Below are 27531 nucleotides of genomic sequence, written 5' to 3' on the forward strand. Positions count from 1 at the left end.
CATTGATTATCATATGCATTGATATGCGTATGATTGACACGCTGGGAGATGGTTCATAAACAAAGTGCTAACTGGGACATGCTTAAGTAAGAGCTGGGGCAAAACAAAAGGTTAAAAAGAAAAGGCTTTTCTTACACACGAGGGTAACAATTCTGCATACAGTGGTTAATGAGAGGAGACATCTTAAATGCTGCTGTTGCACGTCCAGGGATCCTTAGTCTTCTGTGGAATTAAATTTCAGGGTTTTCTGCATCACTTTTTTGAACAAAAGCTCTGGGGAAAATGCCCACCTTCCCCTTGCACTGGCCTTCCAACCACTCTTCATTCACTAGAAGATAAAATTACAGGCAGACGCTTTTTTCGCTGTGGATAAGTTTGTAAACAACATCACACCCCACAAACCGATCAGTGCCTAAGGGCGCCAGTAAGCTCCTCAAATGGGTAAATAGATGTGCTGAAAGCCAGGTGAAGACGTGACTAAAGAAGGAGGAACTGAGGGAGCCAGTGGACAGACAAGATGGACAGCTGTGAAAGCGTAAGTCGGAGGTGGCAACAAAGAATAGGCTGCAGAACTGGGGAGGACCGGTACGAAGATGGGCAGATATTTCTGAAACAATGGGAAAAGCTTATAGGAGTAAATAGAGCAGGAAGGCCTTAGGCAGATAAAAAATAGAAAGCAAGATTGCTTTTTTTCCTAAATAAAAAATATTAATTCCTGAGGACTGACTGGAAATGGGGAGGGGAGATTCCAGAAGTAGGTGGACGCAGGAGTATTATCTTAGATACTATGGTGATGGGCGCTAGTATGAAACCCTGAACGTCTTTCAGGTAAAATCAATAGCAATAGTGAAGTCTCTGAGGGCTTGTCTACACTGGCAATTTACAGCGCTGCAACTTTCTTGCTCAGGGGTGTGAAAAAACACCCCCCTGAGCGCAGCAAGTTTCAGCGCTGTAAAGCGCCAGTGTAGACAGTGCCCCTGCGCTGGGAGCCGCGCCCCTCGTTGAGGTGGTTTTTTTAGAGCGCTGGGAGAGCGCCACGACCACGCAAGGCACGTTAAAGCGCTGCTGCGGGCGTGCCTCAGCACTGCCAGCGTAGACTAGCCCGGACTCTCCCTTTCTGAGAGAAAACTGCTCTTCAGTGTAAAGCTGCAGGCAGTACCAGGCCAAGGCAGTAGGACGATAAGGGGAAGCTTTTCAAAGGCACAAAAACCTGCTAAGTGCCAACCGTTCAGTGGGATTTAGGCACCAAACTGCCCTAAGTTCCTACAGACCCAGTTCTGGGGGGATGGTGGCCCTGTATAAAAGACAATGGAGCAAACTTAAGGGGCAAAGCCAAATATGGCGTGGCCAGAGCCTGGCACCCTTAGAGCTGCAGTCTGTCACTGGTCACATCAGAGAGTACAAACCAGAGCAACAGAGATGAACGAAAACCAGCAAGTGTCAGGATGAGAACAGCAGCGGGGGCGATGGCGCAATGAATGGAGTGCTGGAATTTCTGAAAAATGAACGGAAGGAAGAGGTGGCTTTTCCAGGCTCAGTGAAAAGCAGCAGCAGGGTCACAGGGCGTTAGAGGGCTTTATCCTGGGCGGGGCAGGTGCCATCTGGGCATATAAAAGCAAGGCAAAAAACCTGAGTGGGCCAAGGAGGGAGTGTAGGAAGACAAGACCCTTCATTAATGACAGCACCTCTGTGCAGCCACCAAATTATTCCTGCCTTAGAGCAGGCATAAGATCTAAGGGCCGCATATAGCTACAGGTCTCGCATACTGAGGGATTCACTAAAACCCATCTCTCCTGCCATGCTCGTCCTCTGCCAAATCCGCCCCTCTTCCAACCTGAGCTCTTGAGAGCAAGGGAATGGGCACACCAGTTCAGGGCAGAGGGCTGAGCCTAGTTCTTATCGGTATCTGTTCCTACTGTAGTCTCTGTTCATAACTGCACTGGAGCATACCAGCCTTGTTCTCCCTGCTGTGCTTCGTGCACAGGCTGAAACCGTCCAGGCTAAAGTATCGCTGCCAGCAAGGCCCACTACACAGCCTCACACCCCCAGAAAGCTTGAATTGTCCTGAAAACACTACAGACTGGTATTGGGAAGGATCAAAGATTCATACAAAATTCTACCCTAAACCGATCACTGCCAAAGAGCAGTGCAGTGAAAAAGGAAGCTGATTAGGAGAAAGGGCCTGGGGAAATAGAGTGGCTCTGTTCCGAAGGTGGGGTGTGGTAGCCTGGGCTGAAATGGCCACCCTGGTTCTTCCTTTCTTTCAAAAAAGGAAAACCGATATTGAGAAAGTGATTAACAAAATAGCATGTCTCAAGCGGGATAGAACTCAAGAGGCCGACTGAAGTCGGCTCAGCTTGGACGTGTAGTGTGTTTAAAGAAGAAAAGGGCAAAAATCAGTGTGGCTGTATTTAATTAGGCATGGGACAAGGCTGCTCTGAGGTGGATTGGAAGGGGTGGCCTGGTAACATCCAATACTGTTGAACTGGGAAATGAGGGTAGAACTGGGGGATCTGGGTAGGCTGCTGGGGACGACTGGACTAAAGCTGGACTAGAGAGAACTAGAAAGCGTCCATGTGTAGACCCTAAACTCTCCTTAGCCTGCTGCTTCATTGGGTTAGTCAATTGGCTGAAAATCCTGCTCGCTTCCTGCGCAGCACATGGGACAGAAGCTGCCCTTACCTTAGCAGGTTTGATCCGAAGGCCTTGTACATGGTAAGAAAATTTGCAACAGTGTAAAAAAAATTGATGTAGTTACTGTTGCAATTTTTCTCTCTGTATAGACAAGACCTAAATGGGGGCTCTCTAGAGTAAAGGGAATCAGGGACCCATCTTGCAGGTTTCAGATTAAAAATGCCCATCTCTTAGAGGTGGGAAAGAAGAAAGGCATCTTTCTTATCCTCCCCCACACTTTCAACCTGCAGGATTTGAGCATTATCCCCACAGCCCTAAGACCACACCCAACAACCTCTCACCAAGCTTCTTTCAGCAAGCTTGTATTCCTACAAAGACCAGTGATGGTCAAGTGTCACATGCAATGCTGGCTTTTGCAGCCAAGGGATTACTCTCTGCAGGCTGGAAGGTGGAGGAGCCTGTGTCTCAGCCAGGCGTGCGGAAGCAGCTGGAAACAGGAGAGTTTCCAGTCTCGCCTGCTTGACTATATATGGGGCTGAGCCCGCTAAGGTGCAGGGTGAGACCCAACAGATCGGGGAAGCAGCCGGAGAAGTTCTCAGCTGGCTCATCTACGCCCAGCAGAAAGGTGACTTGCTAAAGAGATAGGTGACAGCCGGATGAATTAACTTTCAAGGGTTTTTGGAGGACCTGAATATCCAGGGCACCCACTGAACTCAGTGGGAGCTGGTGAAGGTGCTCAGCACCTCTGAAATCAGGCCAGTGCTCCTACCAGAACTGGGAGCCCCAGTCCAGGTCACAGCAGCATAAACCTACCTTTGGATAAGACGAGTATCACGTCTCCTGCCTGGAACTCCAGGTCCTCGGGCTGGATGGCTTCATAACTGTATTGTGCTACCACGTGGTTTGCTTCCAGCTGCTGTGATGTCTTCTGGGTACCTTCCTCAGCTTGGCCATCTTCCCCTCGGGGTAAATCTTTGTCTCCCTAATGCAGGAAACAGCCTGTTGAGATGCCGCTTGGTGTTTCCTTTAATGTGCATGTCTATGTAAGAAAAGCTACTGACTGAATTTCACAGGAGGAGCTAGCAATGTTGTTACACTGTAAGTTTACTTGTGTGTCAGACGAACTGTATATGTCTTCCTCTATCCAGATTGCCCAAGAACTACCAAATGGGTCTATGTAATTATCCTATATGTTCCTTAGCTACTGTACCTACGGGGGACACTTTGGCCCTAAGGCACGGGGAGGGGAATAGAGTGTGCACTGTGATGCTTTGTAAGCATCCTGAGACCCTTGTGTGAAAGGCATCACAGAAGTGCAAGATACTAGGAGTGGGACTTGGGCCCTTCTCCTAGATTCACTTGCAGCCAGAAGCCTGGCTCCCAGGCTCCTGCCGTGAGATCAGCCCAGGACTCAAATAGTCAGCGAAGTGGTGGGCATGGCCTGCACTCACCGATCCTTGCCTGGTACAGCTGGGTCGAGGGAGCTGAGTTTGTCTCCAAGGCAGGAGCAAGAAATGAGCAGCTGGCCCACCAGGGAATCCACCCGTGTGTGGGGGTCAAACACACCCAGCCTTCCTGGGAAAGTAGCCATTGCCAAAGCCCCTGAAGGGTCAGCGGCCCCCTGCCGCCACAAGGCTGCACTGATGTGACAGGAACGGCCATTGCTTCTGTCCCCCTCTGGTGCTCTTCAGTGTGCATGGTCAGGGGGTAAAATGCCTCTCAGAACTGTTCCTGCAGCTCCAGCAGCTGGCTGAGTGCAGCAGGAGGCCGGGCTGTCCTTTGCAGGACATTCAATCACTGCTGAGATGCCTGGGTTCAAAGCCAGGCTTCCCTCCACCCTTGCACTCATCAGAGCTAGGTTGTCCCTGGTAGCTCTTTCTACCTGCCTTTGTGTTTGACGGCTACCTCGGTCACCAACAGATGCAGGGTGTACAGGGCTGGGTGCCTCAGTAGCTTGACTCATTTCACTAGAGGACTGGGGTTGTACGCGAGGCCAAAGAAAGGTTTGTGCAAAACCAAAGGAGAATCAAGTTCTCTTGCTTGGGCCTTGCTGCTAGTCTTGCTCAGCATGGGCAGCTGCTCTGCCATTCTAGGGCTCCAAATGAGGGATGAAATTTGGAGTGGAACTGAGTTCCTGGGGAGGCGAGAGGAAGAGGGCTCGGAAGGACCCCCAACACCAGGGAAATTTAAAGTTAGAGCCTCCCACAAGGGCTCTGGCATTCTCTGGAGGCGCTGTTTTTAAAAAAATAAAAATTCAAACCAGCCTCTTTGCACATAGCCACTGCTGGGAGTGGGATTGCTGGGCGGCTTGTTCCGGGGAGTTGCCACCTGGCTGTGTCTTCCCACAGCGCACCTTGCAAGCTCTCACCCCAGCTCCTAGACTTTCACACAACCTCTTCCCACCTAATGGGCTGTCCAGTCCTTGAGAGACGGCCTGTGCTGAGCTGAGTGTGCTGGTCCCCTTTGCATTTGGGACCCAGGCACAGCAGTGGCCTGGGGTGGGGTGTTCCAGCCTGTGCAAGACGGGAATTGCAGGGTAGGTATGGTGGAGAAAGGGGCTGACGTGGCGGGTTCCAGCCTGTGAAAGACCGGAATTGCTGGGTAGGTACGGTGGAGAAAGGGGCTGACGTGGTGGGACCGCTCGATTTGAGGGGCTGGCTTCTTTGAGATGCCCCCCTGAACCTCTGGCCCTGCCTTCCAGTTCCTGATAGCTGCGGAGGGATGGGCGTAGGCTTAACATACAGGAGCCCAAATCTGAATAAATTGGGCCCAGATTTAGAGGGGAACACGAGCTGATACAACTTCTAACTCCCTGCCCCAGTGCGTGCTACCCTGGCCCAGAGTCATTCCGATTTAAGTAAACCCTCACCCACTTAATGCCCTGTCATGCACACAGTCCCCCTCTCCACCCCACACACTCACACATCACCTCTGAATGCCTCACTGATGCAAAGAGAGTCCATGCCAGGGTAACTGGCCAGGAGACAGGAATATACCAGACTACATCTACTTTAGCAGACACCTTCTGGGTCCCAGGGTGTAAGTTATGCCAACGGGAGCTTCCTCAAAGACCCAGCCTGGGCGTGGGGTAAACAGGCCAGAGGGTGCCAGTCTCTGAGGAACTAGGGGAGTTTGTTACACCACTTTACTTAGCACCTTTGAGTTTGGCCCTCGGCTATGGATTTACCACATTGTCTCTTACTGTCCCTCAGACTGAATTACTTTCAAATATCCAGATCCTCAAATACCATATTTCTCTCCCAAATTCAGCCAGCAGGAGTCCCTGCTGATGATAAACTAGGAATGCTGGTGCCAGAAGAGCTGTCCACAGTCAGCAAGCATTAGAATCAAAGTTTACTGACCTCTGTGACGTCACACCACAGTGTCAGGCAATAGTCCTTAGCGTGACTCCATACTGTCTTCATGCTCTCCTCGCTCAGAGTTACCAGCTCCTCACTCTCTGCAGGCCGGTACCTGTGCCACAGGGGAAAATTAGCGTGAGACCAGAAGCCCCCTGAAGATGAGGATGATGCTGAGACCGGGCAGTAGCTCACCTCAGTTTAGTATGCTCTAGTGAGAGCTCCAGTTTCTTGCACACCATGTCCAGGAGTTTGCTGTAGGTGATTCCAAGCCAGACTAGTATTGCTACTGTGTACTTGTAATGCACCTTGAGAACATATGAGTTTGAAGTAGCTGATCCTACATCCTGCAGGGGAAAAGTGGAATTGAATGTTGCAATCTGCACCACAGAAGCCTTATTGTATAACTACAGGTAGTTATGACTCGTTAAAAGACGAGGAATGAGGCCTGCATAAATCAGGGGGCTGGCATGGAAACGGAAACCTTTCAACTCTAAGCTATTGGTTCCATTCTGACCCAGGTCACCAGCAATCTGCCAGCTGGGGGGTTTTAATAGCTTTTCCAGCAAGTAAGTGTCTGTCACAAAAGCCACCGTGTTGGCCAATAAGCCTTAATCGTGATGGTGGCAATTCTAGGAGGGAAGCCAAGCCAGTCTTGACCACTCTGAAAGCAATTCACTCTGGTCAGTCAGGGCATGCTAGTGCAGATGGTGTGAGAGAGGCTTGCATTGCTCTGGCTGTGCAGGGAGAGGATAGAGGATACCTCTCCAAAAGCTACCCCAATCATTAACTTACCAGCACAGTAAAAAGTCAAAGGATGTGCTCGAGTACATTGACTGTCTTATATCCTGCTGTCCAGCTGACCCGCAGCCTGGCTATTACTTTTCAGAGAGGCTATTAGTCTAGAAGGTGAGAAGCTCAAAAATGTTTCTGGTTTTGCAGCACTTCCAAAAGCACAAATATTTACCCCAGTACAATAAACACATGTGTATATGAACGGTATGTATTCACCCTTCAGTGATTCCTCTCCACAAGCATACAGAGACACCCATTACCTTTGGAGCTTCTTGCTGCTGTTTTCCAGAAGTACCAGGTCCGTGAGCTGAATAGACAACAGAGGAAAAAGTACATGAATGGACTCTAAGCAGGTAACTATTGTCACTCTCCATGCAAACATACACTCAGATTAATGGCAGCCCCCTCACCCCACATCTCTCATTACATCAAACAATGACAGCAGATAAGCACATTAGCTTGTTGTTGCCAAAATGAGTGAAATCATTAGTGTCATTAGGTTTTGCCATTAACACCTCATTGAGATGAATGGAAGCAACCCAAATTTCTATGACTCAGGCCGATATCACTGCATCAGCTACACTTGATTTCACATTTTAAAGGTTATTTTTGCAACCATAGGGCATAGAGACAGTTTTTTCTTAAAACAAAACAAAACAAAAAAAACATAAGCACAAATTGCTGGGTAACGTAACATAATCTGTCCTATGTGGCTATTCATGTGGCTGAGTGAGCTCCTTAACCACTGGACAGTGCACCTAGAAGAGGAGGTTGGTTCACATGGTAACACTGGATGAAATGTGTCAGACCTGCTCAGGGTTCAGTTTACAGTGGTCTCTCCTAGAGGCTGGGGGCTTGACAAGACACTGTAAGTTCCAGCACTAATGGTAGCCAAGTTAGCATAAGTGGTAGAGGTCTGGATTTTTAGAATGGAAGGGAAGTTAGACTCCCCGTGTTTAGACTGATAAACTAATGATCATGACGTACAAATATGTATGCGACTCATCTGTCATACCACTTACATTCTCAGCTCAGGGTTTTGGATCTGTGAAGATCTGTTAATGTGTGGACTGGGAGTCAAACCTCCTGGCTTCTGTTCCCAACTCTGCCCCTGCCTTGTTGTGTGACCTTAGGCGAGTCACTGGGGAGCGCCCATAGCTCCAGGTGCTCAACACTTTTGAAAATCTCTCTGTGCATGTTTCCTTCTCTGTACGCTGCAGATGACTCTTAACTCACAGAGGTAAGGTTAAATTCATGGGAGCAGATCCTCAGCTGGTGCAATCGAAGTGAATGCAGCTATGACAGTTTATACCAGCTGAGGATCTGCCCCCTGGTTTGTTAATGCTTTGACACTGGAAGGCATTACAGAAGCGCCAGTGTATTCAATATGGTCCCACTGTGAGATTTGTGCTCGGTTTTAAGGATTTTGCTGGGCTAGAGACCCTGCTGGATGTGAAGGTTCCCTGGGCCTTCTGACTCACAAGGCTAATTGGTGTGGCTGTCAGCTCTGCTGGCATTGCTGAATGTTACTCTGCTAGTGTCTCTGAAGTACAGCTGCCTGGGAAAGGAAGTCTTTTTATCTGGAAATTTGTAAACACTACAGACATTTTTAGGTTTTTATGAAAAATTTAAAAAGTTGTTGGAAAAACTGGTAAATGCTCAAACTAACTCTCATTCTGAAAGAGTGCCATTCTTGGTCAGCTGTTTTGTTTTGTTTCTTTAAATGAAAACTTTCATTCGGTTCTTTAGTTTCCTCCTTGCTGAAGGTGGCTTTGTTTGGCCCATGGCCTTTGAAAGTGATTGTTCTGTTCCAAACAAGACAGCCAGCTGCCAATGTCGTGTCCCTGTCCGACACCTGATTATGTTCACAGACAGCTGTGTCTAGCTGTAAAGCAAGTTCAGATGTAGCTGTTTCCACCTGCCACCATCCAGCCCAGTGCAAAGTGGCCCCTCTGCAGACAGCCTGAGCAGAGGGCAAGGAGGGACATCGTAGAGGTGGTTCTCCCGCTCAGGATGGAAGCCCCATTCTAGACCCTCTGCCTACCCTGCTGCTCCTTGGTTCTGCCTGTTCTGGGGCCATGCAGCGCTTCGTTCTCCAGGGCTGTCAATCCATCATCGTCCCCCAGCACAGCGCTGCCCACTATCCAGCTCAGACTAAGGCATTGGTGACTGTTCATTGTCAATGCTTTATGGAGCAATAGCCAGGCTCTTGCAGGCAGTGGCTAATGACCACTTAGCTTAGAAGTAAGCTTAGGTGTTTGTTTCCTGCTCATGTTAAGCTTTTTAGTCCCTGAGGGTTATGCTACTTCAGGAGTTGCAGCTTCTATATAGGGCAGGGGGGAAATTAAAGTTATGCTGGATATATGAACAGGGTTAAAGATTTAGAATGTAAGAGTGGCCATATTGGGTCAGACCAGTGGTCCATCTAGCCTGGTATCCTGTCTTCTGCCAGTGGCCAGTGCCAGGTGCTTCAGAAGGAATGAACAGAACAGGGCTATTATCAAGTGATCCACCCCCTGTTGTCCACTCCCAGCTTCTGGCAGTCAAAGGTTTAGGGACACCCCGAGCATGGGGTTGATTCCCTGATCATCTTGGCTAATAGCTATTGATGGACCTAACCTCCATGAATTTAGCTAATTCTTTTTTGAACCCAGTTATAGTTTTGGCCTTCACAACATCCCTGGGCAAAGAGTTCCACAGGTTGACTGTGTGTTATGTGATGTGTTACTTCCTTATGTTTGTTGTAAACCTGCTGCCTGTTAATTTCATTGGGTGACCCCTGGTTCTTGTGTTATATGAAGGGGTAAATAACATTTCCCTGTTCATTTTCTCCACACCATTCTTGATTTTTATAGACCTCAATCATATACCCTCTTAGTCATCTCTTTTCTAAGATGAATAGTCCCAGTCTTCTTTAATCTCTCCACATATGGATGCTGTTCCACACCCCTAATTGTTTTTGTTGCCGTTCTTTGTACCTTTTCCAATTCTAACATTTTTTTGAGATAGTGTGACCAGAACTCCACATGGTATTCAAGGTGTGGGCATACTATGAATTTATATAGGGGCATTTATTATATGTTCTGTCCTATTATCTATCCCTTTCCTAATGCTTCCTAACATTGTTAGCTTTTTTGACAGCTGCTGCACTTTGAGTGGAGAACACATCTTCAGGTTCCCTGAAGACCTCCACTAAGACCATGAGTCAGTGTAAAAAAAATCCCTCTGCAGAGTCCACTCAACATAAGAACGGCCATACTGTATCAGACCAAAGGTCAATCTAACCCAGTATCCTGTCTTCCAGCAGTGGCCAATGCCAGGTGCTTCAGACGGAATGAACAGAACAGGTAATCATCAAGTGATCCATCCCCTGTCGCCCATTCCCAGCTTCTGGCAAACAGAGGCTAGGGACACCATCCCTGCCCGTCCTGGCTAATAGCCATTGATGGACCTATCCTCCATGAATTTATAAAGTTCTTTTTTGAACCCTGGTATAGTTTTGGCCTTCACAACATCCTCTGGCAAGGAGTTCCATGGGTTGGCTGTGTGTTGCTTGAAGAAATACTTCCTTTTGTTTGTTTTAAATCTGCTGCCTATTAATTTCATTTGGTGACCCCCTAGTTCTTGTGTTATGAGGAGGAGTAAATAACACTTCCTTATTTACTTTCTCCACACTCATCGTGATTATATAGACCTCTATCATATCCCCCCCCTTAGTCATCTCTTTTCAAGATGAAAAGTCCTAGTCTTATTAGTCTCTGCTTATATGGAAGCTGTCCTATGCCCCTAATTTTTTGTTGCCCTTTCCTGAACATTTTTCAATTCCAATATATCTTTTTTGAGATGGGGCGACCACATCTGCACACAGTATTCAAGTTGTGGGCGTACCAGGGATTTATATAGAGGCAACATGATATTTTCTGTCTTATTATCTCTCCCCTTCTTAATGATTCCCAACATTCTGTTTGCTTTTTTGCCGCCGCTGCACATTGAGTGGATGTTTTCAGAGAATTATCCACAGTGATTCCAACATCATCTTCTTGAGTGGTAACAGCTAATTTAGACCCCATCATTTTATATGTATAATTGGGATTATGTTTTCCAATGGGCATTATTTTGCATTTATCAACACATTTACATTTGGTCCTGATCATCCAACTGCAGGCAGCTGTCCAAAACTGCATCAAATGAGGCCAAAGATGGTAGGCAGTTTTTTGCTGTCTAATACAAGGGTTCTCAAACTTCATTGCATCACGACCCCCTTCTAACAACAAAATTACTACACGACCCCAGGAGGGGGACCAAAGCCTGAGCCTGCCTGAGCCCCACCACCTCAGGTAGGCGGGACCTGTAACCTGAGCCCCATCATTCAGGCCTGAAGCCCTCGGGCTTCAGGTTCAGCCCTGGGTGGTGGGGCTCGGGCTTTGGCTTCAGCCCTGGGCCCCAGCAAGTCTAATTCCACCCCAGCGACCCCATTAAAATGGGTCGTGATCCACTTTGGGGTCCTGACCCACAGTTTGAGAACCGCTGGTCTAATAGAAAAGCCATTCCAACATTAGAACCCCATATCAGGATCTTCTAGGGTGCCAACAATGTCTCAAATCTGGTCATTCAGACATGATGCTTCCCATGAGATGGTTCAAAGGGTTTAGAATGAACACGCTCACTCATCCTCTTCTCCTCTCACCCTCACCCTCCACCAGCCTGGCCAGCTTTAACAAGTGTTAACCACTGTGTCTTAGCACATCTGAGTGCTTCTGGTCCAGGTCCAACAGGGCTGCTAGCAGAGGACTCCTACAGCACATGGCTGCTTTCCACTCCGGGCAAGGCCGGCTCCAGCGTTTTTGCAGCCCCAAGCGGCAAAAAAAACAAAACAAAAAACCTTGCTGCCGAACACGGAGGCAGAGTGACGGTGCGGCTGCCGAATTGCTGCCAGCGATCGAAGAAGAGTCGCGTCCCCGCCACCGAGCGGGATTGCCGCCCCAGAGCCCGACATCCTGCCGCCCCTTTACATTTGCCATCCCAGGCACCAGCTTGGTTCGCTGGTGCCTGGAGCCGGCCCTGACTCCAGGGTCAGGGGACACTGTCTTTGGGCTTGGTGAATGGGACAGTTTCACACCTTCATTCAGCAACTGGAGCCCCCTCCTTCTCCTGTCAGGCAAATGCTGGAGAACAGTGTGGAACGCGGGACTCCAGCGGCTTGCAGTGAAGTCAGCCACTGTGCTGCAAACCCAGCTCCATCTTAAATGGCGCAACGTACAGTGGCAGAGAATACAGCCCCAGGACAGGCAGGCAGCAGCCTGCTATGGGATGGTCTTGTGCTGATTTCCCTGCACTGGGAGGTGAGTGAAGTGGGTTTAGTTCTCAGCTCTACAAGCTTGAACAAGGTGCTTAATTTACTCTGTGCCTCAGTTCCCACTCTGCAGAAGGGGACAATAGCAACTCCTTTGTCTGACTTGTCTATTTAAATAAGTAGGGAATCTGGGACTGTCTCTCACTGTCTGTACAGCACCTCGCACAATGGGCCCCTGATCTCAGTAAGCGCCTCTCGGCACTACCACATCACGGATCGTTGGTGTCTGAGTGTGGGCATGCTGGGAGTGCAGCATTCACCGCAGTCCAGACAGCCCTTAGCCGAGCACACTGAGGACCTTTTCTTCTGAGGGAGTGAAATCAGCCTGGCTGTCCATACGAGATGGAATTGAAGGTTCAAGCAGCTTTTCAAACACAGCCCTCGTGCCCCCTGTCCCAGCTGTACTGAACAAGCACTGGGAGTCTCTGAGAGCCCCAGCAGGGGCCAAATGCTTTGGAGCAGGGTTCAGAGCCCTGGGAGAGAAGCCCACATCTAAAGCTAAAGCAGCAAAATTGGGTCTAACAGTCCCAACTAACCCCTCAAAGGCAGTGACTGTCCACAGCGGGCAGCCTGCAAACCATGAGCATCTTCCTCCTAAACATGCCCTGCTTGTACCCAGAGCTTTGGGCCTCGACTTTGTACTGTTTCCCTCCAGTCAGACAGGATTTAGGGTGGGAGGGTCTTAAGTGCCCAAGTGATTTAGGAGCACAGTTTCAAAGTGCTTCCAAGTAACCTGGAGGCGTGTGACAATTCAACCCTCTGTTCTTCAAGTCCATCACCAGCGCTATGCCATATAACACTACAAATGACTGTGTCCCCTGCTCCAGCCTCTCTCTACTGTGCCAACAGCAAATAAGGACCACACAAGAGCTGCAGCTGGCTGGGACAAATTCCCCCAGTGCAGGTACAGCAGAGCAGGAAAGAGGGGGCACACCCCCATCAGATGGGGTGAAACTAACATCAGATGGGGTGAAACTAGTGCCTGTTCCCACCAGCTACTGCCTTCTCAGTGATCCCTGGGTGCGACGGTCACTGACCTGGTGCTGAAGACCTGGGCTTTTCCGGAGCGGTGGAACTGGGTGGGGCAGGGATGTCCAACTCAGTGGCGGTTTCCTCCTGTGCAGGATGAGACTGTAGTTAGTGTTACTATCAGCAGGGGACAGCACAGGGGAGCTTGGGTCCTGCTGTCCTGCATGTGGGATGCCCTTTTAGGACACCGGCAGAGCTGCTACTTTGGGATCTTGGGTGGCAGGATCTGTGCATCACATCCCTGCTGGGACTCACTGGCCACAGGGATCCTGGAGGGGTGGTTTGGGTAGCCCTAGCTCAGCTCCCCACCATGTGTGATAGTGCTGCAGTGCTGGGTGGTAACCTGTAGGGGGCAGTGTGCGTTTGGAGGGAACTGCCTGGCAGGGTCTCTACATCTCTCAGGCCATTCAGATCCTAATGGAGAGAATGGGGTGATGAAACATTTGGTCTCCCCGCTCCCAGCAGCACAGGCAATCCCTGGCTACCACTCTGTGGACCATGGGATCCGCACCTACCCAGATATATGGACATTCATGAGGGTGGGGTGCCATGGTCATCCTGATTTGGGGGAGTTCTGGGTGCTCCAGGAGCAATTCATGCAGCCCTAGTGAGCAGGCAGGGCTGGAGAGCATGAGGTCTGCAGGCAGGTGCCCCTGCATACAGTAACAATGACAGTGCTGTAGGCTCTGGTGAGCTGCAGCATCATTCTCCTGGAGTGAAACACCACTCTGCAGGGAAACACCTATTCCAAAGGGGCTGCTAGTGTGCCAGCCTGCCTTACCCGGAACTGCGGATGGTTCTGGAGCTCCACGGCCTCAAGGTAGTTCCAGGGGACAATCCCTTTCTGTGGGGAGGGGAGACACAAAGACAAAAGCAGGAGTGGTTAGGAGGAAACGGCAGCAGGGTTATGCATTAACATATGGGTAGAACCACAGGCCGGGAAGGAGCAACTCAACCATGCCCATCAGTCTGGGGGTCTCCTCTACACCTGTAGCCTGGAAGGGCAGCTGCTGCAGAGTTTAGATTTGTTTCTTGTGGCCTCTTCCAGTTCAGAGAGGTGTCTGAGCAGCCTAGGGCCGAACCTACTGTCCCAGGAGGAGGATCTAAGGAGAGGGAGCATGCCCCCTCTGCGTGGTATCTGATCAGATAGGCCACCAAGAGCAGCTTGGTCAGCTCACGCTGCTGTGTCATGGAGCTAGTGTGGGCTGACACAGCTCGGGGCTAGTGCCTGAGGCTTTGCTTTCATGTGTGGGATCTGGCTGCAGGTGCAGCCTCAGGGCTCTTGCACTTTGATTTGAGGGATGCATCTGAGCAGTTTCTGGAGAAAGGGCAAGGTGGGGCTTGGATGGCCTTTTGAAGGTCACTAACTGATGTGGGGGAGGGGTGCTGAATGAGACCAGCTGTACAGGAAGGAAGTGTGGTCAGGCCTTGGAGCTGAGAGGCCGGCATCCCCTTCCTGGCTCTGCCACGTGCTTGCTGCTTCACTGTGGGCAAGTCATTTTGTGGCCTCCGCTTCCCCACCTGTAAAACAGGGACCTCCCGGGGGTGGTGTGATGGGTACTGTTAAAGTGCATGGGGTGCACTGTATAAATGCAGGGCCGAGGGAGCAGGTAGCGGGGATTCAAGGAACAAGCTGGTGAGCCCACAGTGAGAAGGTGAGTGGAAACACTGCGCAGGGGCCAGACAGCCTGAGGTGGGGCTGGGGCGGGTGAGCAAGGCAGTCTGTGCTCAGATGCTCGCTGATGGAATTAGAGGATGCCAGGAAACAGCTCCCCAAGGGACCTGTAGCAGGGAAGGATCCTACCAAGCCTAGAAACGTGTCTATGTTTGCAGCACTTTACAGGCTGCAGTGAGGACCCTAAAGCACATCGATCAGGTAACAGATCCCAGCACAAAAGCAATGACATACAAAGCGACCCAGCAAACTCACCCAGCAACTGAGCCCTGGCACTGCCCCATAGGGGTTGGGGGGGGGCTTTGGCATTGCCTTCGATGGAGTGGGAACACGCCCTTAGCAAGTGCCAGCACTGGTCTGGCAAAGCCCACGTGTGGAATGGGCTCTAAGTACCTTCCCGTTGAACATAACGGTGGCCCAGTTGTCCTTCCCTTTCGTCAGGACAAAGACAATGTTTCCCGGCAGGACCTGCAGCTCCTCCGCGGTCTCGGGCGTGAACTCGTACAGCACGCGGTAAGGCTCCCCTTCCAGGGCCCTAGGTGGGGAAGCAATGGCTGAGTCAGCTGGGAAGAGCGCTGCTGCCTTCCTTAGCTTTGTCTTGGATCTCTTGTTCTCCTGGGCCTCTTCCCGCCTCCCTCTGTGTTTCTAGTGGCTGAGGCTGTCACAGTCACTATGTCAGAAGGACATCGTCCTTCCTCACCCTATCTGCTCATTGTACCCCATTAGCCCTGCAGTGGGAGGACAGAGAGCTGGATTTTGGCCCGATGCACCCCTCACTATGGTATCGAAGTACCAAGTACATCATACATACGTACATCATATGTACATAGCACTCTTCATGCATAGACCTCCAAGCACTTTACAAAGCAGGTAAGTCATAAGTATCATTACCTGGCTCCATTTTATAGATGGAGAAACTAAGGCACAGAATGGCAAAGTGACTTACCCAAGGTCATTCAGGAGGTCAGTGGCAGGGCTGGGAAGAGAGCCCAGGACTGGGAGAGCTTAGTGATAAAGAGTAAAGAGCAGCTGGCCCCAGTGCTCTGGTAAAGAGCATGTGGTTTTCCATGGCACTTCAGGGAATCATAGGTTGAGCCCCTCTGAAGGCAGAACTGCATATGATTGCCGCTAAATTAGGATGGAAGTTGCTAGGTTGGGCAAACAGAAACGTGGTGTTTGTGCTGTTGCAATGGGGCTAGTGTCTGATGCAATCTCTCATCCTCCCCACACATGGAGTCTCCTCACTCCTTCCATCACTCACTCAGACTGCATCCCAAAAGCACACGGGATAGTAGATAGGGAGCTGAAACTATCTGCCATTACAGCTGTAAGTTACTGACTCCTGTTAGGGATGGCATCCTTCTGAATGAAACCAGCACCAGAACTGGAGAAAATCCAGTATCCAATATAGAGTGAGTGTGCATGGGACATGGCCAGTCTGGGAGCTGTAACTGTGCAGAGCCTCGGTACGGGGACAGGTGCTACACACGTTACTACTATTCTGCTTTTGCATAGGACGAGTCATCTGAGCCTTGTGCAGCCCCTTGCGTACACTGATGCCTCCCCCACAGGAGTTAGGGAAGCATCATCCCCGTTTCACAGGTGGATACAACGAGGCAGAGAGTTGACTTGTTCAAGGTTAGCACCGCCTGTCCGTGGCAGAGCTGGGAAGAGAACCCCGCAGTCCTGATTCCCTCTTGCCTGCTTTAACCGCTGCAGGGCTCTAAATCTACAGAGGGGCTCTGGTAGCACCAAAAGCCACAAGGCCTTCTTTCTCTTGGTCTAGGAAGTCAGTGGATCCCCGAGACGGAATTACAGCCCCACCAATCACAATGCAGCAGTTTATTTCATTGGAATACATAGAATAATTGCTGCTCCCGTGCCTCGCCCAGCTCACCACTCCTTCCCTCTCCAGTCTCCACATTCCTCCCCTGTACCACTGCTGCCAATCTCTCTACTGCTGCCCCCATTGTACATTCTCCTCCACCTCGCCCCTGCTGCTACAGCCTTCTCCAGCTACACCCTGCTGTTCCCCTCTCCTCCGGCCACTGCTAGAGCAGCTGTCTCCTTCCCTATTAGTGTCTGAGACCCCTTTTCATCACTAAAGCCATTCTCACCTGCCAGTCCAGTTCCCTATTGTCCCAGTGTCTCAATTCTCTGGGGGGGGGGGGGGGGTGATGTTGCATGTCTGATTAATTCACACATCTGCAGCCTGCCATGCCTCTGTATCCATAGCCTACTTGCTGCAGTATCAGACTGGCTCCATGCTTTACTGTTATCCCCTAGACTCTGTTTAACTCACCGGAGGATTTCTGGTGTCTTTGGTCTGGGTGGAGGGCCACTCGTCTGTAAACAAACAAACAGAACCTAAATAATCCTGCCAGTTTAATCCCTCTGCAAAAGGAATCCCTCCAGGCTCCTAACAAGTGTCTTGCCCTTCTCGGGATGTTTCCTTTCTCCTAATATAGACCAGCAGTTTAATACTTGCAATGGCATGATTAATCTCTGTTCCCTTCTCAGTGCAGCCCAACCCTTTATTTGCCCCCAGGACCACTGCTGTGTTTTGGGCAGCCATCTTGGGAGATGTTCATAATGTCACTTTGGCTCATCCCCCTAAGGGTCTGTCTACATGACAGTGAGACACCTGCGGCTGGCCTGTGCCAGCTGGCTCGGGCTAAGGGGCTGTTTAATTACAGTGTAGATGCTCAGGCTGCAGCGTGAGCTCTGGGACCCTCCCACCTTGCATGGTTCTAGAGCCCTGCTCTAGCTGAGCCCAAACATCTACACCGCAATTAAACAGCCCCTTAGCCAAGCCCCGTGAGCCCAAACCACGGGCCAGCCACGGGGGTCTAAATGCAGCTTAGACAGACCCTAAGAGGCCACAATTTAACCCAGAGCCCATTCAGCCACTTCATTGTTTGTTCCAATATGCAGCACCATGCACTCACCTGCTGATGAATTTCAGCTGCCATCATGATGTTTAGCTTTGCTAGGCCCTTCTGCAGCGCTACACAATCTCCTCCAGTCTTAAACCAAATCATTTTGGATCCTTAGCCAATTTTACCACCTCTTCAAGAGCTCTGCTACATTAAACCTGGTCATACTACTGAATGGTAGGGAAACATGCTATCAGCCTCTTGCCGTAGTGGGATCAGCCCGCTTATTCTTGCAATGGAGCTGTTTCAGGTCACAAGAGGACATTACACCAGACCCTGTGGTTACCTCACTTCCTTGATAGTCTTTCAAAGAACTTTAACTAAAGCCTTCTGGTGGCTCGAGTCTGAACAGATGGAAGGCCTCAGAAGCAGCAAATGTCAGCTGAAGGCCTAGCGGGGAGGTGTGTTTGTCAGGAAACTGAGGCTGGTGGGAGGGAGAGAGAAGGAGGGAAAATAACAGCTGAACTATCCGGGTCTTGTTGGATTTCCTGCAAGTTGTTGAAAATCAACTTCACATGCAAGGTGTATGGATGCTGCAATCAGGTGTGACTGCCGCATGCATGGACATAACCAAACTAGCACTGCTCTAGCTGGCTTGCAGCGCAATGGAGGTGAAGCCACAGCAGCACGGGTTATACCGTGCCACCCAGGACGCTGGGCGTGGGCTGGAGCAGCTAGCCCCGGCTGCCGCCTGTGCCTTCACTGCTGCTGTTTGAGCTAACGAGGTCAAATCTAGCGGCTATGTCGTCAGTGCTTGCAGTGCAGACGTGTGCACACGTTCTCTCATTGGCAGCACTTGCTGTATTGTGCTACGTGTGTGACGATGCACCCAATGCTGCCTCACCTGCGGCTGAAGCGGAGCAAACCCTGAAAAACTATCCTTGTCGACCACAGACGCCACGACCTACAGACAAAGAGGGGAAAGGCCGTTACTTGGTTCTTCCTGGCTTTCCCCAGCTCCCGCTCCCTCTCCTGCCCCCTTGCTCCCACGCTTTTGCTTGCTGCTCACTGTAGTGTGACCTCCCCGTGGCCCTGACTCTCCGGCTTTGGAAAATCCCAGCTAACTGCTCCAATTCCCATGTATTATTGACCCAACCACCATGGGGGCCGCTGTTCCTCTAGTGGTTCTAACACCCAGCCCTGGTTCGAGAGCAGCCATGTCTTCGGGCTAAACACTTTCTACTGCGCTGCAGGGCACCTGAGCCTGCCCTCTCACGGGGGTGAGCGCTCAGGCTTCAGCCTTGTCCCTGCAGCACTGAAAGGGACAATGTTGGCTTAAAATTCAGCTATATTTGTAGCCTGAGTTTCTGAAAGCAGCTGGAGAGAGCTAGGTTCCCAGCTCCCTTTCACTGTGATTTTGGTACTTAACTCCCTTAGGCTGTTTCAAAAATCCTGGCCTTCGAAACCAGACGCCCTTACGTGTATTACTGACAGCCCCTGGGAGCATTGGAGCTGACAGGATGTTGGTTGGCTGATCTGCTTTGCACCTTAGCTGCTGCTGGTTTATTTTCTGGCTCAGGCAGTGGCAAGGGAATTGGCCATTCGCTTCCCAGTTCTCACGTGCTACGTCAGTGCTGCAGTGTTTGGCTCTCACGCACTGAACGGGGCCTGAAAACATGGTCACACACAGGCCCGTTTTCTTGTTTTATTCATGCAGCTTCCAAATTTTACAATGGATTTCTACTGATTTCCCTCCCCCTACAAGTGGCTGAGTCCCTCAGGGCGGGGACGTCCTCAATTCCCTGTTCTCCTCTGTGCTGCCAAGACTCAGCCAATAATAAATAAGTGGAGATCCCTAGGCAGAGGCCAGTGAGTTGGCTCCTCTGACCCACAGCCCGACTTGAGAAAACTGCATGTTAATTCCTCCCCTTGGATGAATTTCCTACCGTAGCTTTTCCCAGGTAATCCTTCTTCTCCAGCTGAGCCACTTGCTTTTCATTTGGCCTAAACAGCTTCCCCGGAGGAATTGCCACCGGCTCAAAGAGTCTATGCTTCTGCAGCACACAGAAATCACAGTGCTTTTCAGGGATATGTGGGGAGAGCACAGCTTGCTCCAGCATTGCCGGACTTCTGTCTTTCTGTTTAACTCTCTCCATGTAAACTCAACCCAATTGCCCCTTTGCGTCGACCCCAGCTCCCCCAACCCCACTCGATCCAGCCGCCCCCTCCCCACAACCCCACTCGATCCAACTGCCCCATGACCCAGCCCCTCCCCACAAACCCCACGCAGCCCAACCAACCCCTTGCTTCAACCCCCACTCCTGACAATAAATGCCCACTTGGCCCAGCTATCCCCTGTAGCCAGCCAGCCAGCCCCCCACCCCCCACCCCTCAGACCAGCATTGCTGGAAACACACGTAACAGGGCACTCAACATAAATTCCAGCACAGCCTTTAAAGCTGTGAGAAGCACAGGTGTGCTGCTACAATGTGCCTCTGGGAACATATACAACGATTAGGCTCACAGCAGGCAGAGGCGCTGTGACAGACATGGCTCTTAGCCCCTACTAAAACAGCATGATGCACACACACCAACATCCTAGGTGGGAAAATATTTACCCTGATAAAAGGAATGTCCGGTAGTCGAAACTTATTGTTTCTCCCTTGCAAGTGTGAACTACTCTTGCGAGAGCTGGCGTCGCCCAGACAGACCAGCCCCAATTTGGCATAGAAAGGAGAAAGAGAATAAAGGAGTACAGAGGTATAAGTAGGGGACCTACAGCACCATGATTTTTGAGTGCTTTTCACTATCTATCTGCTGGTCAGATAAGTGACAGCCTCCCAAGGCTTCTGCAGCTAAGAGGGTCCCTAAGCCTTGTCCCTTATTCGTCTTTCCGCGGAATTGAGTGACCGATCCTGGCTTGGCACCGCTGGAATCGAGAGATGCAAGGAGGGTAAGAAGCACCCACACCTGATCTCCTATCTTTAGTGTACACATATTTTGAAATAGAGCTCTATACTTTGTTTTCTTTCTTTGGGATTGTGGCTTCAGTTTTGTAACTTGTTTGTGTGTGTAACATCTCTACATTTAAGTAAGTAGGCACTAGCAATTTTGTAACCACATGATTAGAATCTAGTTTAATAAATTTTGGTAACCATTGGGCATAAGCCTGACTTGTTTCTCTGGTTTACTGTAAAGCAGCCAACACAATTAAAGAACCTCAGCCGTTTTGGCTATAAAGCCTGGCCATTAGGTGAGAGTACTAAGAGCCTAGCGTTGAGTTGTGCCGCCTCCATGGGGCAAACTCTTGGGGTGCCTGTCAGTCAATCCTGACTGCCCGCTGCGAAGGAGCTCTGAGCTCTAGCAGTTAAAGTCACGGGTGTGGAGAGGCTCTTAGTGCTGCCATTGGGGCACCTGTCAGTCAGTGTTGACTGCCCGCTGCGAAGGAGCTCTGAGCTCTAGCAGTTAAAGTCACGGGTGGTTAGGACCTTGGGGCATCCGTCAGCCTAGCCCGGGCTGCCCGCCGCGAAGGGACAGTGTGTCCTAGCGGTTAAAGTCACGGATGGTATAAAACGGGCATAGCTGGCACCTCACCAAACATCCCTGGCCATCGGCTAACATCCCCTCACAAGCCCCACTCACCTACAAATCCTACTGTCTACCCTGAAACCCACATTTCCTGCAATATTTCTCAGCGTTTTCTGCTGCTCTGTAAAGTTTCTGATCAAAGACAGTTCCTTGCCTTCCTGGAATTCAGAGCCTTTCTCATCCCTACATCCCCTGGCTTTTCAGTGTGAGCCTAGATAGGAACAGACCCACTAAGCAATCCCTAGTGTTGTTCTTTACCAAGATGGCTTCCATAGCCCTGTCAATCTTGTTATGCCGGGGTTCGGTCTTCATGCTTATCGCCAGTGTCAGATGCTCTTCAGCTTTTCTCCAGTCCTCCAGCTTGGCATAGAGCAGGGCTATGTTATACAACACCTGCAAGGTCGACAGGGAGCAGAGAATGGGCCATCTCCATTGACCCACTCCCAGAACAGTGGCCTACGCCAGAGGGCAGACCTGCGATGGCCCACGTTACTGCATATGGCACCCACTGCCTGAGGACTCTGCTGAGGGGTTTGCTTGTCCTTGCATCCCAAAGGAGGATCGAGAAAGCCTCTCTGAAGGCAATGAGGTGATGTGTGTGTTTGAGGGGGGAGGAGGGGACTTGCTTCTCTTTGTAATGATTCTGCTCCCTGCTTGTAACCTTCCTAACAACGATCACACTCTTTACCCAGGGGCCATGTGATTTGCCCTCACCAGGGCTAACTCATCTCCCTTTTCAGGGGGATTTGGATACAAAGAGAAGCTTGTTTTACATCTCTAAAGTTACCTGTGCTAGTGAACAGCCTTCAGTAATCCATCCCATCCCTCCCCACGCTTTGCAAGCCAAATCCTGGCTTTGTCCAGCTCTGTGAGGCAGAACCTGCCCAGCTGCGGACTCCTGCTTCGAATCCTCAAGACGCCCCTTTCCTCCGTGCTGCCTAATTGCCAGATGATAATCAGTAGGGCCCTACCAAATTTATGGCCCATTTGGGTCAATTTCAGTCACAGGATTTAAAAAATCATAAATTTCACGGTTTCAGATATTTAAATCTGAAATTTCACGGTATTGTAATCGTGGCAGGTCCCAAAGCAAAACGGGGCTGGGGTGGGTCAGAAGGCTATTGTAGGGGGAGTCATGGTATTACCACCCCTACTTTTGTGCTGCTGCCTTCAGAGCTGAGTGGCTGGAGGGCAGCTCTTGGTCAGATGCCCGGCTCTGAAGGCAGTACCACTGCCAACAGCAGCGCAGAAGTAAGGGAGGCAATACCATACCATGCCACCCGCACTTCTGCATTGCTGCTTGCGGTGGCTCTGCCTTCAGAGCTGGGCTCTGGGCCAGCAGCCGCCGCTCTCCAGCCGCCCAACTCTGTGAAATCTGGTCTCCCCTACAATAGCCAGATTTCACAGGGGAGATCAGATTTCACAGGCCGTGATGCATTTTTCACAGCCATGAATTTGGTAGGGTAGAGAGGAGATGCCTCAGGGAAGGCAGTGCTGCCCCGGTCTCCCCCCAGGGTGGTGGTAGAGGTGGGGCTCAAACCTGACTGATGGAGAGAGAAGAGCCCAGCTGCAGAGAGCTCCTTAGCTTCTCACCCCAGAGCTGAGTCCCCAGGAGGGAGCCTGGCCCTAAGCCAGCCCTCACTGGTTATCAAGAGGTGATCTCTAAATCTAGGAACCACTAAATCATTCACAAAGGATTGGGGGAGTTTGGTCACGGGGGTGGAGCTGGTGGTGTTGGGTGAAGGGGGGTTTGTGGGACAGGTGCATGTGGTAGGGGTCCCACCAACTCTGGGACTTTGCAGCTTTCTCAGCCGCTGTGCTGACTGCGTGTCCCCTGGTGACCCACTTCTGTGTTGCGCCCACTGGCTGAGTGGAGCTGGGTTAGCATACAACCCCATTCTTTCACCTCCTGTGCTTCCCGGCTGCCCTCGCTTGTCTCAAACACTCTCAGCCCCTGCACGTGCCTCACCTCACAAGCAAACAGCCTGAACTGCAGCCCCAGGATCTTGTAGTCTATCAGCTGGTTCCCTCGCAGCAGGGCCAACACCTCTTTAAAGTCCTCAATGGCCAATTCATACCTGTAGAGCAAAGAAAGGTGATAAATCATCAGGGCACGGCTCTGTGCTAATCTCGCTGCCTGCCAACCATCAAAAGCCCACAGCGTCCTGCTCTAGCCCTGAGTTGCTCTAAGCTGACTCCTTCCAGCCCGTAGGATACTGATGGCGTTTTACCCACTGAGTCCTGGGGTCATTTGGAGTCACTCTCATGAGATATGGCTGCCTCGAGGGTCTCAGATGTCAGAATCTCTTGGGGCGAGTGCGTCCCGCTCCTCCTTGCCCATCGCAGTTTGCCAGCCCTAGCACTTCGCGCCTCTCACCTCTCTCCATGCTATTTTCAAAGCCACGATCAGTGTTAATAGTATTGTCTTTATGCTAGGCACTGCACAATGTGTGAGACAGGCCCTGCGGTGAAGGTTTTAGCTGTGTCTCCCATTGTCTTTGTCTTGTGCGGGGGTCTTTAAAGACACTGGGGTATTCTCCAGGCTCCGATACCCATTCTCAACCCACTAGTCCTCTGCCTCTAAGCAAGAGAAAATGTTTACCTTGGGAGATGTGCCCCAGCCCCAGTTATCACTTTGGCATCACAACAGGACTGACTTGCCAAAATAACTGTTCTCAACCAGTCAGGAACCAGGAAATGGCTCTGCCTAAAGGCAGTATGAACCCCCCGATTCTGGAGAGTGCACCCAACACTTACTTCTCTCTCCAGTAAAACACTGTCCCGCGCTGGAAATAGGCCACGGCTAAGTGCTTGTCGCAGTTAATGCTCCTGGCAAACGCCTGCAGAGAGCAGAAGGTGGTTCATACACGGCACAGACAGACTGGCGGAGAGTGGCAGAGGGAGACCTGGACATTGAGTGCAAGGCTAGGGATCAGGGAGGAGTCCTAGAGCGATGCAGAGCAATGGAACATGTGGAGAGACACTTGCCCTGAGCTGGGGTGAGGCATGAGGGCAGAGTACCGGGGAAGGGCCTAAACGAGGGGTGAATAAGCAAGGGGAACATGGAGAGAAGCAAGACAAGGGAGGGGTTGCCTCCTCCCCTGCTGCCTGTCCCTCTGTTACATGCCTGCTGTATGTCTCCTGACCAGGGTTTCCGATGCCCCAAGTGGAGACCAGAGCTGGTCAGGAAACTGTCGGGAAATGCCTCTTTGGTCCACGGTGGAATTTCTGGACCCCCCACAGCCCTCCAGTATAGCCAATAGCCGGGTGGTTAGGGCACTCGCTGGGAACCTGGAGAGCTAGGTTCAAGTCCCTGCTCTGAATCAGGAAAACCATTTCCTGCCTGGATCTTGCTGGGACCAATTAGGGTGACCAGACAGCAAATGTGAAAAATCAGGACAGGGGGTGGGGGGCAATAGGAACCTATGTAAGAGAGAGACCCAAAAATCAGGACTGTCTCTATAAAATCGGGACATCTGATCACCCTAGGACCCATGAACTAACTGAATTTCAGTAGGGCAGAAGGAATGAACTGGGTGAATTGATGCACCATAGTTGTCTCACTGTGTCTTTCTAACCAGTTGCTTTATCCCTGCATGTTGATGTGTTCCACTCAGGGAATGCTCCATATGGCCCCCTACATATGGGGTGTCAATCTCCCCTCCCCTTCCCCCCGCACTGTACCCAGTTTGGTCAGTTTGCCAGCCACCCCCTTGGATTTGTGCTGAATACCCTTCTGTATGTCAGGCTACAGATCAAGCCAGGTGTTGGACCTGCTGGTCTGCAAGTCATCCCATCGGCCAGTCTACACTCGTTAGTCACTCCACGTTTCAGCGGGTCTGTCAGTCTGTCTGGCAGAGCAGTCTGGGCTTGCACCCTGTTGTACATCAGTCAGACTGGCCTGTGAAAAAGGGCCAGTAACAGGAGTGACTCACCTGCTCTGCCTCAGCCAAATTCCCCAGGATCAGGTGGATGCAGCCAATGTTAAAGCAGAGTTTGGAAGGGGGGTTCTGCACTGAGCTGAAAGCATCCAGCGCCGCTGTCCAGTCCTCGCGGTCTGTAGCACACACTCCCTCATTCCACAGTCGGATGGTCTGAGCCAGAGACATGGTGCAGCAGCAGCCTGCAGTGGGGTAAAGACTGCCTCCCCTTGCTTCAGCCCTTCTTTGCTCTTTACAGTCACTCAGCCACTCTGCACTTCTCCTGCTTGTACTTCTGTGTTTCCTCTGCCCTGGAGCCAGGAGTGTCGCAAACCAAACAGGAAGTGTCCCCACCGCTAGTTGCTGAAACAGCCCTGCTGAGATGGGGAAGTAGAGCAGATGCTGGCTAAGGTAAATTATTTTTCTTAACACATTCTTGATGTGTCACTCTAAATCCTCTCCCACTGCTGCCCCTCACTTCTTTAGACTTTGATTTCCAGGGAACTTCATCTGAAATCATGTGGGCCGGTCAGCTGGATGTTTGTGACTGGGGGAGTGCGCTTGTCATGTGAGTCTGTCAGTGAGCTCGTGGCTGTGTCACAGAGCACTGACAATGCATCCTGGAGGAATCAGGGCATCAGGACTGCTCACTGCAGTGCCAGGATCCCCCTTGAAAGGTAGCCTGCAATGTCTCCACCACTTTCCCAGGGCAACTCCTAGCAACAGCCTGGTGCTGATTGCATCATCTTCTCTGCCCTCCAGGGTTGGGAAGGGGAAGTGCAGCCCCTGTAGCTGGTTCAGAAGTGACTTAAAACAGTGCTGAAATGCTGCGGTGTGTTTGCAGCAGTCCTGGGACAAGGCCTGTGGGTGTGGCTCTGGCTGAACTGAGCCAGCCTGCAACGGCTTCTCCCCAGACATTAAAATTCTAAAACTCCTGAGATTGTCCTGCTTTAACTCCATTTTTTTCACATTATCACTCCCCTGAAGAACCCGCTCCAACCACTGCCTTTTGACTGCACTGGAAGCTGACACCGTCAGCCATGCAATTACTACAGTCCCATGACTCCACCTCTCCTTTGTCCTGTGCTTCAAGTGCACTTGTCCTGTCGAGAGCAGGACAGACGGGATCTTTCCAGAGCTTTGCTCAACCACATATGACTTCTTTTTACATGGGAAGAACTGTTTCGTCTCCCTTTTTCTGTGCATTGCGTTCTTCCTGGCTCAGGTACTAGTGAAACGCTGACAGACCCTAGTCGGCGGCGGGCAGGATCGAACCAGGGACATCTGGAAGCTTAAAGCGTGAGCCTCTACCGCATGAGCTAAAAGCCAACTGCCTGTTAGCTAAGGTTGTAGGGCAGACTCATTTTATCTCTCTCGCTCTAAGTGGTCTTGGTGTCACTAGAAGGGGGAGAACACCATACCCAGGAGGTGTGTGGGTTACACTAGCTCTGTCTGGGCCTACAGGTTTCCTCACAAGACAAGAAAGGCAAGGCAGCAGATTGGCAGAGGATTTCGGTCTTCAGAGTCTGTGAATTTGGCCCCTTTCACCAGCACTAAATTGACCGGAAGGGAGGCGGTACAGACCAGTGCAGACAGCATTAGCCTGGGAGTCAAGTGGCTGCATTCTGTTCCCAGCTCTGCTGGTTACTTTCCTTGGTTACTGTACCTCTGTATCCTTGGGCAAATTACTGTACCTCCGTGCCTCAGTTTCCCCATCTGTAAAATAGGGATATTTATCTTTACCTTTCTTTCTAAAGTATTGTCAGATCAGGGGATACAGAAGAGCAATGTGTTGTTTTTAAAGCTCCAGCTCCTTGGCTACAGCCTAAGTAACTCTTATGCAGCCGTGGATAATCCTGCTGGAAATTCTTTTGTCTGATATCTGCTTTTGAGAGTGGGTGGCGGGAGGAAATCTGTACTCCTGAGAACCAATGACTCATTTTCAATCAGAAACACAATACAAAGCATCTCCAACCTGCCAGCTCGCGCTCGCGCTCTCTCTCTCAGGTTACAAGCTGAGCCCCTGTCAGCCTCTACTCAGGCACAGCCTGCTCTGGTGGGATCGCTATAGCAACCCCGAGCAACACAGAGGGGACTGTGATCTTCTTGTGCCTCAGGCAAGGGGAAGTGAAGTCTGCGAGCAAGTGAAGTGACATGGAAGGAAAGGGATGGGAAAACAAACTCTTTAAGTATGGAAACCCTCTTCTGCGGGGCCTGTTGGTGTCTTTTGTACAAGAGTAATTTAAAACTCACGGATGTTTCTTGTTTGTTATTTCATGGAGCGTTTCACATTGGATTACAG

At 50.8% G+C, this 27531-nt stretch overlaps 1 protein-coding gene and 1 long non-coding RNA gene across 3 annotated transcripts in view; one reads left to right on the forward strand and one right to left on the reverse strand.

Annotated features, from left to right (window-relative positions):
• Window positions 1–113: 113 nt before the first annotated feature.
• NCF2 (neutrophil cytosolic factor 2) lies at window positions 114–25556 on the reverse strand. Of its 2 annotated transcripts, XM_037907408.2 has the most exons (15): window positions 25245–25508; window positions 24067–24149; window positions 23279–23387; window positions 21568–21702; window positions 19668–19775; window positions 18626–18685; window positions 17148–17191; window positions 15239–15380; window positions 13952–14014; window positions 13179–13257; window positions 7049–7095; window positions 6189–6340; window positions 5997–6108; window positions 3448–3616; window positions 114–328 (listed from the first exon to the last, which is right to left on the reverse strand). In XM_037907408.2, the coding sequence occupies exons 1-15, from the start codon at window positions 25416–25418 to the stop codon at window positions 231–233; spliced, it is 1575 nt and encodes a 524-aa protein (XP_037763336.1). In that variant the 5' UTR covers window positions 25419–25508; the 3' UTR covers window positions 114–230. The 2 variants fall into 2 exon arrangements, with proteins under 2 accessions (XP_037763336.1, XP_037763337.1); XM_037907409.2 differs by lacking the exon at window positions 19668–19775 and having other exon boundaries at window positions 25245–25556.
• The window catches only part of LOC119566954, a 30772-nt gene continuing 18021 nt past the window's right edge, over window positions 14781–27531 (forward strand). Inside the window, exons 1-3 of the long non-coding RNA XR_005226553.2 lie at window positions 14781–14825; window positions 15572–15715; window positions 25489–25640. This is a non-coding gene — a long non-coding RNA (uncharacterized LOC119566954). The remainder of the gene's footprint in view (window positions 14826–15571; window positions 15716–25488; window positions 25641–27531) is intronic.

Source organism: Chelonia mydas, chromosome 8 (assembly GCF_015237465.2).
Source record: "Chelonia mydas isolate rCheMyd1 chromosome 8, rCheMyd1.pri.v2, whole genome shotgun sequence".
NCBI classification, from domain to species: Eukaryota; Metazoa; Chordata; order Testudines; family Cheloniidae; genus Chelonia; species Chelonia mydas.